This window comes from Tribolium madens, unplaced genomic scaffold (assembly GCF_015345945.1).
Source record: "Tribolium madens isolate multiple individuals breed KSU strain unplaced genomic scaffold, Tmad_KSU_1.1 Scaffold_97;HRSCAF=244;Tcas5.2_LG3a, whole genome shotgun sequence".
Taxonomy (NCBI): Eukaryota; Metazoa; Arthropoda; class Insecta; order Coleoptera; family Tenebrionidae; genus Tribolium; species Tribolium madens.
The window spans coordinates 5,294,119-5,305,540 of NW_025401069.1; the positions used below are offsets into that span (position 1 = coordinate 5,294,119).

At 31.6% G+C, this 11,422-nt stretch overlaps 3 protein-coding genes across 4 annotated transcripts; 1 reads left to right on the forward strand and 2 right to left on the reverse strand.

The window, feature by feature from the left end:
* Positions 1 to 95: 95 nt before the first annotated feature.
* LOC123014173 (major facilitator superfamily domain-containing protein 6) lies at positions 96 to 6,610 on the reverse strand. Of its 2 annotated transcripts, none has more exons than XM_044413124.1 (8): positions 6,405 to 6,610; positions 6,269 to 6,357; positions 4,655 to 5,010; positions 4,193 to 4,604; positions 3,961 to 4,148; positions 3,442 to 3,912; positions 1,167 to 1,335; positions 96 to 993 (listed from the first exon to the last, which is right to left on the reverse strand). In XM_044413124.1, the coding sequence occupies exons 2-8, from the start codon at positions 6,330 to 6,332 to the stop codon at positions 911 to 913; spliced, it is 1,743 nt and encodes a 580-aa protein (XP_044269059.1). In that variant the 5' UTR covers positions 6,333 to 6,357; positions 6,405 to 6,610; the 3' UTR covers positions 96 to 910. The 2 variants fall into 2 exon arrangements, with proteins under 2 accessions (XP_044269059.1, XP_044269058.1); XM_044413123.1 differs by having other exon boundaries at positions 1,152 to 1,335.
* Positions 6,611 to 6,657: 47 nt separating this feature from the next.
* Positions 6,658 to 8,980, reverse strand: LOC123014386 (protein SDA1 homolog). Its single transcript, XM_044413468.1, has 3 exons — positions 8,274 to 8,980; positions 7,984 to 8,227; positions 6,658 to 7,933 (listed from the first exon to the last, which is right to left on the reverse strand). The coding sequence occupies exons 1-3, from the start codon at positions 8,907 to 8,909 to the stop codon at positions 6,726 to 6,728; spliced, it is 2,088 nt and encodes a 695-aa protein (XP_044269403.1). The 5' UTR covers positions 8,910 to 8,980; the 3' UTR covers positions 6,658 to 6,725.
* A 225-nt stretch (positions 8,981 to 9,205) lies between these two features.
* Positions 9,206 to 11,421, forward strand: LOC123014641 (twinkle protein, mitochondrial). The gene is made up of 7 exons (XM_044413850.1): positions 9,206 to 9,510; positions 9,558 to 9,778; positions 9,827 to 10,254; positions 10,304 to 10,454; positions 10,501 to 10,650; positions 10,699 to 11,208; positions 11,263 to 11,421. Exons 1-7 carry the CDS (start codon positions 9,249 to 9,251, stop codon positions 11,392 to 11,394), a joined length of 1,854 nt encoding a protein of 617 aa, XP_044269785.1. The 5' UTR covers positions 9,206 to 9,248; the 3' UTR covers positions 11,395 to 11,421.
* Position 11,422: the final 1 nt, after the last annotated feature.

Sequence of the window (11,422 nt, forward strand, 5' to 3'; positions counted from 1 at the left end):
ACTAGCATTTCATCTCCCCTGTATTCACGTCGAACTATTTCTTCACTGATTTATAGTTGTTTGTGATCCTTTGTGGAAAGAAAAAAACATACCGTTTTAATAATAACAAATTTATTCACTTCCTATGCACAAAACCACGAGACAAAATATACAATTACAAAAACAAGTAAAATTAATGTTACAATACTACTAGTTTATAACAGGTAAGTAGAAATAAGATAACAAAGGTAAGTAACAAATTAATAACTTAAAAAATGTAGAAAGAGACCATAATACATATAATTACAAAGTTAATTAAAGGAACCAAAATACTGATAACTTGTTAGTAAATTGCACTAATAAATAACTTTCACAAGATATCACAATAATTTCATAATTTTTATAAAAAATTCTTCTACTTTTTTTAATGCCCTCTGCTTGATTATAAATAAAATATTCCTAAGCTAACAACAAGAAATCTACGTAAGCAAAATAACCTTTCGTGATTAATGAAGGTTAACTCGAGGACAGTCGAGAAACAATATAATACTTAAGTAATAAAAGGATTTAATAAATTCGTCTGTAACTTAAGCCGGCTTAAGTTTTTTATGATCCCTGAGCGTAACATAACTAAATTTCAATAATTATTTGAGACAAAAATCTTATAAAAATGGTACCTAATCCTAAATCAGATACAATTCTAATATTCAAGTAATGAAACATCAGTGTTTATTTAAATGTGGGTCAAGGACGATGATAATTTTGTGGAATTTGCCACTGATGTTTCAGATTAAGGCAGGGATTACGTAGCTATCACATTAGGTTTGCTTCGACAAAATTCACCGTTAAGTAATGCTCTACCATAGCAAAAATCGTATTTTTCATTGCTTAAAGTTGAATGTCGTTGCAAAAGCGTTTTATCCACGTGTTGTCATTCGACTAATGTCATTTCTTGTTGATCGTCATAGAGAGCATTAAAGGCCTCGGAAGGCGACGTATATCGAGCCTCATAATCTAATAAAATAAATAAAAAATAAAATAATGTACAACTTTAGTTTTATTTACGTCATTGACAATAAAAATTATTATTTGTAATTTAATACTTGCGATTGTTACCATTTTGTTCTAAGTAAATGAGCCAATAAAAACTCGATTTGTTCATTTTAACCCACCTGAACCCTTATTACCTGATCGTTTAATCAGGTATTGAACACCAGCATGCAACAAGCATGTTATAAGTGCCCCGATGCCAAACAATCTAAAGGTCCAAGGGCCGTTGTATGCGTCGTATATGAGTCCACCTACGAAACTGCCCAATGATACGCCGACGCCCTCGAAAATGGCACCCACGAGGCCCTTCACAACAAAAAACGTCTTATGTAATTTCTTGACAATTAAATTTAAAGTTCAATAAGTGTAGTGCAATATTGCATTAGGAAAAGTTTGTTAGATTAAAAGTTTTGAGTGTCAGTATTGTTAGACAAATTTATTATTGATTAACGGATATAAGTAGTCATCAACCATTTGAGTTTTTAGTTTAAATAACAAAAGCCAATCAAGTACCTTGTGGAGGACACCTCTGATTATCATGTTATCAAAGCAATTATTATCGGAAGAGCTTAAACCACATGTGTCATTAATTGTAGCATAACAATGTTACGAGCAATGCTATAATAAAATTTAAACAGAAAAAATAACCCCAATAAGAGTAACAAAATTATAATAATTGTTTATCGTTTCTTATAATTCTTCATATTCTAGATTGAAAATATAGACAGAAAAAAATGGCTCAGCACATAATTGAACATAACATAAACAAAATAAGGATAACAATAATTTTTCACCTTTTCTATACTTTGATGAAATATTCATTTCGTTCAAAAATCATCACTAGAAGTTTTAGTCTTTTGGAAATGTTAAATAATAACAATCATTTATGAAATCTGCAGAATTTAATTTTTTACCAGAACTGTAAAAAATAATTTGCTTTTCATTAATTTAGGTACTTGTAAGCATTTATTTTCCAGTTCTTCAAAAACAAGAAGTTACAAAGATGCAAAATATGTGTTTAATTTCTGGAACCCTTATTACATGTTATTTCATTTTACACATATTTTTTGTCTTTGTTTATCTAGTGCAACATCAACCTTATTATTACAGTACGTAAACCGATTTTTTCTTTTTAAGCTGCTACTTATGTTTTCATTTTTCAACTGCTTTGTTGCTTAGCTAGACAACAGTTTAAATTTAAAAAATTTCTAGATCAAAATATTACAGGATATTTCAGATAAGACCTTTTCGGTAATATATATGTTAATAATAAACTAAAAGCAATATTAGAAAATTGATTACAAAACGAATCTAGTTGTAAAACCTCTTTTAATATAATTTTCAAGTATAGGTTATACAGTTGGTTGCAATAAAAACAGAAAATACAATTTTCTTTAGATTGAAACAGGTTTTGCTCTTGTCAATTAATTTGTCAATTTGTCACCTGTCGCTTTTATACATATAAATTTTATATAAATTTATATAAATTGTCCTAAATATGTTGAGATATTTGACATTATTATGAGTTTGCTATAGAAAAAATGTTACAATAAATTCATATTGTTAAAATTCTCGAATAAAATAAATAAATAAAATCAATATAATGTAATTTGTTATTAAATTTAATTTAAATTTGTTTTTTATTAAAAAAGCGTAGTTCCTAAGAACTTATTATTAGAAGAATAAAAAGAGGATTGATATTTATAGTAATTAATTAAATATAAGAAAAAAAGGTACTGGCAATAGTGTTATTCTATTTTTTATCATTTCTTTTATTTTAAGTTGAATATGCTTAATGCATTTTGGTCTATTAAGCTAATAATAGAAACTCTCTAGTTTAGGACGCCTTGTAATTTCGTTATAGGTACATTTAAAAATTCAATAAAGAGTGATTCATAGTAAACAAAATAAATATTTAATTAAGAATTGAACTTATTAAAATTATGTTAAATTTATCGCGAAGATAGTTGTAGTCAAATATTTTGCAAACCGACCCTAAATGAAACAATATGAAATATTTTTCGAAAGAAATAAAGACAAAAGTAAATTAGTTAATTAAATTAAAGAAATCAGTATCTAAACGATTTAACAAGTTTTGTTAAAAAGTTAAGTTAAAAAATAAATTGCAATTGAAGCGATAAAAAAGTGACTACAAAATGAATTGTCTAAAAATATTAGTTTTCCTATTTTGGTTAAAAGTGTTATCACTATGGGAGCTGATAATTTCTATTTAATTTGATGTGTTTAAAAGACTGTGAATGTAGAGTGTCTTTTTGCGACAAACTCCACACTCTTTTCAACACAACAAATTAAATAGAAAATATCAGCTTCGATAGTGATAAAATCTTTCTTCTAACAGTTTGTGTGTTTCTCATTTTCGTGTTTATTATTGTTATAAATTTTAAAACCTACCTGCATTGTTGCTTCAGTCCCCGGCGGCGCTGCGACACTTGCATAGCTCGTCATGCAGGCATAAAACAGGCCAAAAGTCAACCCGTTGAGAAACTCAATGGGTAAAAACCACCAAGGATTGGTTATAACTGAATACAGTGTAAATCTTATCCCTATGACCAAAAGAACCAGCGACATTGCATTTATATGTCCAATACGCTTCAAAATCTTCCCCGACCAGAAGAAAAACGGCATTTCTCCCGCGAGTGTCTGAATAGCCTGAACGATCCCTTCGAGAGTCTTGATCCACTCTTGGGAATCGCAACCCTGATTTTTGGCAAGATCTTCGATCAGGAAGAATAGGAACTGCCACATTAGAGCCGTACACATGCCCACTGCTATGCACCAAATTAGGAAAACTACAATGCGAAATTCGACCAGTAATCGGCCCACGTCCTTGAGAATACTGGTAGACTGATTTGTTTGAGCATTCTGAAAAATTCGTTTCAATAAAATATCTCACATTCTTAATAAACTCACTTTTATATTACTAGAAATTGCAAAATCTAGGAGTAAAAAGGCAAAGGAGAGGTAAAAGGCAGATTCAAAGTTCTTCTTCGAAGAACCTTCACTCAGAGAGTCCACCATAACGCCCGCAATGACGCTGAAGATTCCCCAGCCTAAGGCTCCAAAGAGACGTTGGTAGCCATACCGGTTGTGTTTGTCGCCTAAAATTTTTACTGTTCAGTGTTCACAAAATTATATTTTTTACCCAGTAACTGAAAACAGATGGCGTCTCCGACACTGACAACCACGGCTTGTCCCACCCAACCGAATATCATGAGTACGAGGAAGATCCAAAATTGTGATTTACTGTAAACATCTTCATCACTCACTGCTGTCTGAGTGACCATATTGTTCAAATTATAGTCATCACAAGTGATGTCACAAACAGTCGAAATGTGACACTCTTTACCACATGGACATAAAGCTTTGGTGGTTTTACCACTGTTCAGTTCCACATATTTAAAACCAAAATAGGTGGCGTTGTTAATTCTCACAGTTTTTTCCCGAACAACAAACGCAGTGAATTCGAATTTATCTGGATGGTAATTCTGGTATTCCGACGCGTTCCAGTACTGGGTTACCACTTTCCAAAACTGCTCCTCCATTGGACAACTTAACTACAATCATAATAATGTGAAAACGATCAAATCGCTTGATTCAGAATTACTCGACAAGTAACATTTCCCGGTATTTTCTGGAACTGGTCGACGAGACAGTCATCAATTTCGACTTTTGTGAGCGGTGAAGTATCAAAAACTGCATCACCGTCACACGCAAAGTGGACTTTTTGGTCTTTCGGGATTTCAGGTGAAAAATTGATTGCTAAAAAGGCAGCTGCCGTTAATAGCTGTGCAGCCAAAAACATCAGTTTTTGGCACCTGAAACGGTCAGCTATGGCACCGACGATCGGTTTCGCAAGCATGCCACTTATAGGCAAAATTGTGTAAATTACTCCTACGATTGTAGCGGAAAACCCTAGCTGTCTTGCATATGTGGAGAGGAACGGTTGAACAGGCCCGGTACCTTAAACACATTAAAATTTACTTTAATTTAGAGAAATAGCTGTAATAATCATTAGCAGAAATAGGGTAAAAATTATTTTATGATTTGCTAAAAGATTTTTATGACATTCCTCAATCTTCTGAGGTAATCCCTAATCACGAATCAGGCAATGGAATTGAATAGGCAATAAATAAAATTTAGCCTTCTAAAAATCTAAATAATAAAAAGTAAAACGTTTGTCTGCTATCATTATTTTAACTATTCTTATTTTATATGCACTACGTATATTTTACGTCTGTTTAAAAAAATACATATTGTTTAAATTTTTATTTACCCAAAAAAACTAATAAAAGTTAGACATGTAACCGATAGCATTTTGAATAATTAAAGGTTTAATAAACAGTATGGCAAATATCAATGTTGTGATAACACCATATGGCCAGAGTCGTATGATCTATTTCATTATTTACATTATTGAAATCAAAACTTATACATGCATTTGTGTACTTATCATTTAAAAAATGTAATAAATTCGTAACAAAATACCATTTTTACATTGTTTTATAACTATTTGTTTCTCTCGAATCTTCCTCTCTCTCGAATATTCCTCATTTAACTGCAGAACATTAAAACAAGTTAATAATAACTATTTTGAAACCTTACGACTTTATAAAAAATTCAAAATAAATCATCTTTTAGCTCATTTTTATTACTTTAATAAGCCTTTTATAATGTGTAATCTAAACATAATATCAGTATGTAGTTTAATTGCAGAACCAAGAAAACACATAGTTTATTCCTTTAACATGCAAATTCTGCAATAAAAGTATCTACTAACGCATTTTAAATTTGTATTTAATTACGAACAAAAATCAGTCATTGTGTCTGTAAAACATGATAATTTTCACATCACTTAATTATTATGTAAAACTGCAATTTACATATTTTTATGGAGTTTAAAGAAATAAGACCTTTCGAGTCAAAATCCGCAATATTGCAACACATTAACTAAATATTAAAAGATGACTACTTATATGGCAATAATTGTTGATGTTCCAATTATGTGATCGTTATATTATTGTAATCATACAATAAGAGATAACGTTGTATAACAATAGTAGCATAAATGTTACTCTCTAATAAAAAATGACAATGTAATTAAAAAACTGAAATTACTGTGAGTACCAAAGTTCAATAGTGTCTAGTTTATTAATTTTGGGTTTGCAAGGGGTAACGTAACTTTGAAGCTCCCCATTAAAACAAAAAATAAGACACCTACCTGCATTAAATAGAAAATAATGTGCTTTCATAGGAAGCAAATCTTTATTCACGCGGTCCATCATTTTTCAATACTTGTTTTTTCTCAACCTAAAAGAGGACAATAAATAATTGTTAATATGTAAAATTAAAAATACCTATAATTGCTTCTTTTTTTTTTTTTCAAGATCCAAACATTAATTAATGTATTTTTGTACAGGCGGTTTGAATACAAAATTAATACAATTACCAAAGTGAGTGTTTTATCACAAAAACATTTACATTAACATGCATTCACTTGTGTTACATGAGTAACTGGTAAAGTGACACTATAAAGGGATTGCGGTTATGGAACGCATTTAGGTTATGTGACCCGTCACGTGTCAAAAGTTTGACATTTCATTCGGGTGATTGCTTCATCAAAAATATTTTTTATTTAATTTATTTATAATTTGTTAAATAACAAGAAAAATACAAAATTATTTCATTTTTTTCAACTTTAACAAGTGATTTCTTAACGCAATTTGCTTGTCTTTGAAACTCCGTTTTCCCTTTCTTTGCATTTTGTGTTTCACCATTTGGTAATTTTTCGTTTTCCTTTTTTCCCGGTTCGTTTTTGAGCAGTGAATGTTCAATCTCCCATCTTTGTATCCAAATTTCTCTCGATCCACTTGTCCCGCCTTAACACTTTCAACTCTTGTTTGTTTATCATGCTTTCGTTTCTTGTATATGTTTTCTATATCTCCCAATTTGACAAGTTCAGACGGCTCACTTCGGTTAATTTCTTCGATTTTCCGCTTTGTTCCTTTTTTAGGGCCCTGAACCTGTTTTCTAATGTTGGCCATATCAATTTTCTTGAAGTCTTCATCAGTTAAAATGCGGTCGATGGTTATTTTGTGTGCCAAGTCTCTTTTAGATTTATCTTCCGACGATTTTTTCGCTCTCAGTATTTTGCGTTCCTGTGTTTCATTTTCTTCTTCCTGTTCCTCTTCTTCTGCTTCCTGTTCACTGCTATTGTCACCACTTTCTTCCTCCTCATCAGAAGAGTGTTTTATATCAATCCACTGCTCATCATCGGAGCCCGATTCTGAATCAATCTCAACTTCCTCGTCATCTTCTTTTAAAAGTACTTCAGCCCCTGGTACATAATCTTTAGCATCAACTTGCCCATAATTTATTGAGCCAAGTTCTTCAGTTGCTTCAGTAGGACGCCCTCTATCTTTCTTATGAAGTAACTCAGGCCTTGTGTTTCTAAATAAGTGGATAAGAGATTTAGCCGCCATCATTACAGCTCGATCTTTGTAGTTTTTATACATTGCTAAATCACGTAATAAATCTTCATTCATGGCAAGAGGACATCTTGAGCATATCTCACGCACTGCATTCAGTCCTATAGCCATAACATCTGATGAGTTTCTCTCAGTAATAAAATTGTTGGCTAAAGTTTTTAATACAGGTTCAATAACATCTGGAGGGACCAGCTCATGGCTTGCTTGTGCAGCAAATTGTAATATTCTCGTTACTTCGCGTTGATGCGGCTGTAGAAATCGTTGAATATAAGGATAATAACTGAATAAGAAGAGTTGATGTAATCCAATAAGCCGTGATATAACATCAAGTGTTAAAATTTTAATTTCAAATCTCTTATTTGTTGTTTCTATTTGGTTAAAGAGTTTTTCAGCCATGCCTTGAATTTTTTTGGTAAATTAATGAGAAATTATATAATGATTTACTTACCTTGTGGGTCATGGATCAAATGTAAAGCAGAAAAATTAAAAACAGGTGCTGCAGATTTCTTCTTGTATGCCTTTGACGCCATTTTTTTAACTTTACTCAATTGTTTTTCTCTTTTTCTGGTCTTTTTATTGACTTTGTTGGCCATCATCACTTCTTTGGGGTCTATTTCTTCATCAGAATCAGAATCAGATTCCTTTTCTTCAGTGTCTTTCCCCAAGAAAAACTTCATTGAAGCTACCATTACCTTAAGGTCCAACTTTATAACAGTTATAACTAATTAATTCACTTACTTTTGTAAACTTGGAGAAGCAGCCAGAAGCAATGACATTCACGGTTTTTGCATCATTCCAAACATTCTTCTTGTATAGTTCAATCATGATATCAACAGACATTTTTGCCGCTCTTGAGTTTGTATCCTTCAACATTGTAAACATAAAATTCTGTAAAGTTGTGTTCAATTTGGCATTTTTATGTTTAGCGTTTAAATTTTTTATATCTGTGATTATATGAGTTTCCAAAAACGACCTCAGCGCCTTGTCTTGGCATCTCAGAAGCTTGAAAAATAACTCCAATAGGTCCGTGGGGGCCAATAAATTCTTATTCCGTAGAAGGATAAGAGCTCGGCAGAAGGTCATTCTCATGGTACTGTTCAGAACTGTACTATTTTTTTCTAATAAATCAATCAGTTGTTGAGGAAAGTTCATAAGTTCCTTGGGATAACAATGGGAAACTTGTGCCATAAACATGACCAAATCATCCAAAGTCTTGTTAGTTTGATCAGGGCTTAACTCAAAAACTTGAATTGTGTTTTGGAAATGTTGATATTGTTGCATGAATTCTTCATGATATGAGGCTGGGTCACGTTTTATAAGATTTTGCAATTGTGGCAGGTTCTCCGGCAACTGGTTATTGTGTCTTCGTACCATTTTCGCAATTAGAAAGACAACTGGATAAAAAAAATAACACGTGCAATTGAGGTTACAACACCTTAACCTAAAAAATTGTCTACCAACATAACAAAATTTAAAGCCCTTAATTTCAAATAAATTTTGTACCTTATTTAATTTTTTTACCTCAGTTGTGAGATAAAAGTATTTGCCGAAATCATTTGCATGTTAGTTGTAATTTTGATGTAATAGACGTTCTTAGAATATTATTTTAAAAATTTAGTAACATTTATGTTATGTTGCATACTTGATTTTTTGACGTTTGAGTAAGATGGCGCAAATGTTTTGTTTACAAGTTTTTTATATCATATTTAAATAATGTTTTTTGTAAAGTTATTAAAGTTAAATAGGGTTGCTCTTTTGAGTAAAAAAGTGTTGAATTTAAGTGTACAAACCAGAAAATTTACTGATGTTCCGTTTGAAGACATACCAGAAGTATCTTCCACCTTGATAAAAAGGGTCCTCAATAGCAAAAAAATAAGTTTCGATGAGGGTTTTACGTGCTTTATAATTGCGTGTCCTTTTTGTACTAAACGAGCAAAAAGTAATATACACAAGTTATACATTAATAAGGCCACAGGTTTGTTTGTTTTCAAGTCGTGTTATTGACTATTCAAGTAATTTTAGGAATGTTTATGTGTTCATTATGTAAGTTTACTGGACAGTGGAATTTCCTAGATCATTATTTTAATTCAAAAAAGGAGAAAACTAAAAAAGGTCCAGAAACTTGCAACGTGTTGGATCATCAAGAGAAACTACTAGAATCTTTAAAACAAGTCAGGGAATCAAGTGATTTATTGATAAATAGTGATAAGTTTGAAAAAATTCTCAATAAGTTTAAGCTTCCAGTAAGAATTTTACTATCAATTGAACAAAATTAATTTAATCTCTTTTAGATAATTTCAAGTGAATCTATTAAAAACCTAGATGTAAGGATAGATAAGCCACTACAGAATCTCTTCTTTCCTTTGGAAAATGTTGAATCTGAAACAGTAGGATACAGGAAAATAAGTCATCAAAATGGGGAAGATGTGATAATTCCTCATATAATGTACGGAGGTTTAATCGTGGGAAAAGCGTTAAAAAATAGAGAAACTGCCATTTTAGTGCCCAATATACCTGATTTTTTAATACTTTTAAATTCCAAAGTAACTTTAAACGTTGTATGTTTACCAAATGGCGTAAACAGTTTATCTCAGTATGTTTTACCAACTTTGGAAAGATTTCAAAAATTAATTCTATGGTTTGGTAATGATTTAAAATCATGGGATTCAGCAAGACATTTTGCAAAAAAATTGGGCGAAAGGAGGTGCTTTTTTGTTAGGTTTGTTCTATTCATATCAACATACTGAAATTTAAATAAAAATTTGTAGGCCCAATGAAAAACAACTTTTGCCACATGTTGTTGAAGGCCAAGACTTTAAATCTATTCTTAATTCAGCCCAGCCAATATGGCACAAGTCTATAACAAATTTTTCAAATTTGAGAAAAGATGTTTTCTCCGATTTGCAAAACATTGACAAGGTTTGTATCAACGTTTTGTAATTACTTTTTAAAATTTGAACTCCAGGTCGAGGGAGTAAAGTGGAAACGGTTTCCCACTTTGAATAAAATATTACGAGGGCACCGAAGGGGCGAACTAACTGTGATAACTGGACCTACAGGTTGCGGTAAAACGACTTTTATAAGTGAATATTCCCTAGATCTGGCAATGCAAGGTGTATGTATAATTTCTGTTGAATTACTTGAGCTCTGTTTTTGGCTTTAGGTGAATACGTTGTGGGGCAGTTTTGAGATACGAAACGTTCGTTTAGCAAGGACGATGTTGCAGCAATACGCTGGATTTCCTCTTGATCAAGATTTGTCCCGTTTTGATAGTTTGGCTGATAAATTTGAACTTTTGCCTATCTATTTTATGACGTTTCATGGCCAACAAACGATTAAAGTCGTAATGGATGCTGTGGAACACGCTACTTATGTTCATGATATCGCCCATGTTATCATTGATAATGTCCAGTTTATGATGGGAATTACTGAAGATTCTAGACATATGGATCGGTTTTGGGTACAAGATGTGATAATTGCGGCTTTTCGCACCTTTGCTACAAGAAAAAATTGCCACGTTACGCTAGTAATCCATCCCAGGAAAGAAAGGGATGAAGAAAATCTCACCACAAGTTCTATTTTTGGAGGAGCCAAAGCGTCACAAGAGGCTGACAATGTATTTATTATTCAAGATAAAAGACTGACATCTACTAGAGGAAAAAAATATTTACAAGTTTGTCTAATTTGCTGTTATTTTTCAGTTATTAATTAAATCATATTGTTGTAGATTTGTAAAAATAGATACAGTGGTGATTTAGGTGTTATGCCTTTAGATTTTGATAAGGCAGGTCTAAGCTACGCTTCAAAGAAAAAGAAAGAAGTCAAGAGTACTGACAATACTGAAATAACTACAAATTGATTTTTGTAATAAATTATCTACAAATGTT

What these genes read in the sequence shown, in the direction of transcription:
- LOC123014386 (XM_044413468.1), bottom strand. Translation starts at nt 8,909, where the DNA reads ATGGTACGAAGACACAATAACCAGTTGCCGGAGAACCTGCCACAATTG. An exon ending in GCTTCTCCAAGTTTACAAAA is followed by an intron (nt 8,228 to 8,273) that starts GTAAGTGAATTA and finishes TTGGACCTTAAG; the next exon opens with GTAATGGTAGCTTCAATGAA. An exon ending in TTTGATCCATGACCCACAAG is followed by an intron (nt 7,934 to 7,983) that starts GTAAGTAAATCA and finishes AAAAAATTCAAG; the next exon opens with GCATGGCTGAAAAACTCTTT.
- LOC123014641 (XM_044413850.1), top strand. Translation starts at nt 9,249, where the DNA reads ATGTTTTTTGTAAAGTTATTAAAGTTAAATAGGGTTGCTCTTTTGAGT. An exon ending in TCAATAAGTTTAAGCTTCCA is followed by an intron (nt 9,779 to 9,826) that starts GTAAGAATTTTA and finishes AATCTCTTTTAG; the next exon opens with ATAATTTCAAGTGAATCTAT. An exon ending in AGGAGGTGCTTTTTTGTTAG is followed by an intron (nt 10,255 to 10,303) that starts GTTTGTTCTATT and finishes AAAAATTTGTAG; the next exon opens with GCCCAATGAAAAACAACTTT.
- LOC123014173 (XM_044413123.1), bottom strand. Translation starts at nt 6,332, where the DNA reads ATGATGGACCGCGTGAATAAAGATTTGCTTCCTATGAAAGCACATTAT. An exon ending in CAATTTCTAGTAATATAAAA is followed by an intron (nt 3,913 to 3,960) that starts GTGAGTTTATTA and finishes CGAATTTTTCAG; the next exon opens with AATGCTCAAACAAATCAGTC. An exon ending in GGACTGAAGCAACAATGCAG is followed by an intron (nt 1,336 to 3,441) that starts GTAGGTTTTAAA and finishes TTTGTTGTGAAG; the next exon opens with GGCCTCGTGGGTGCCATTTT.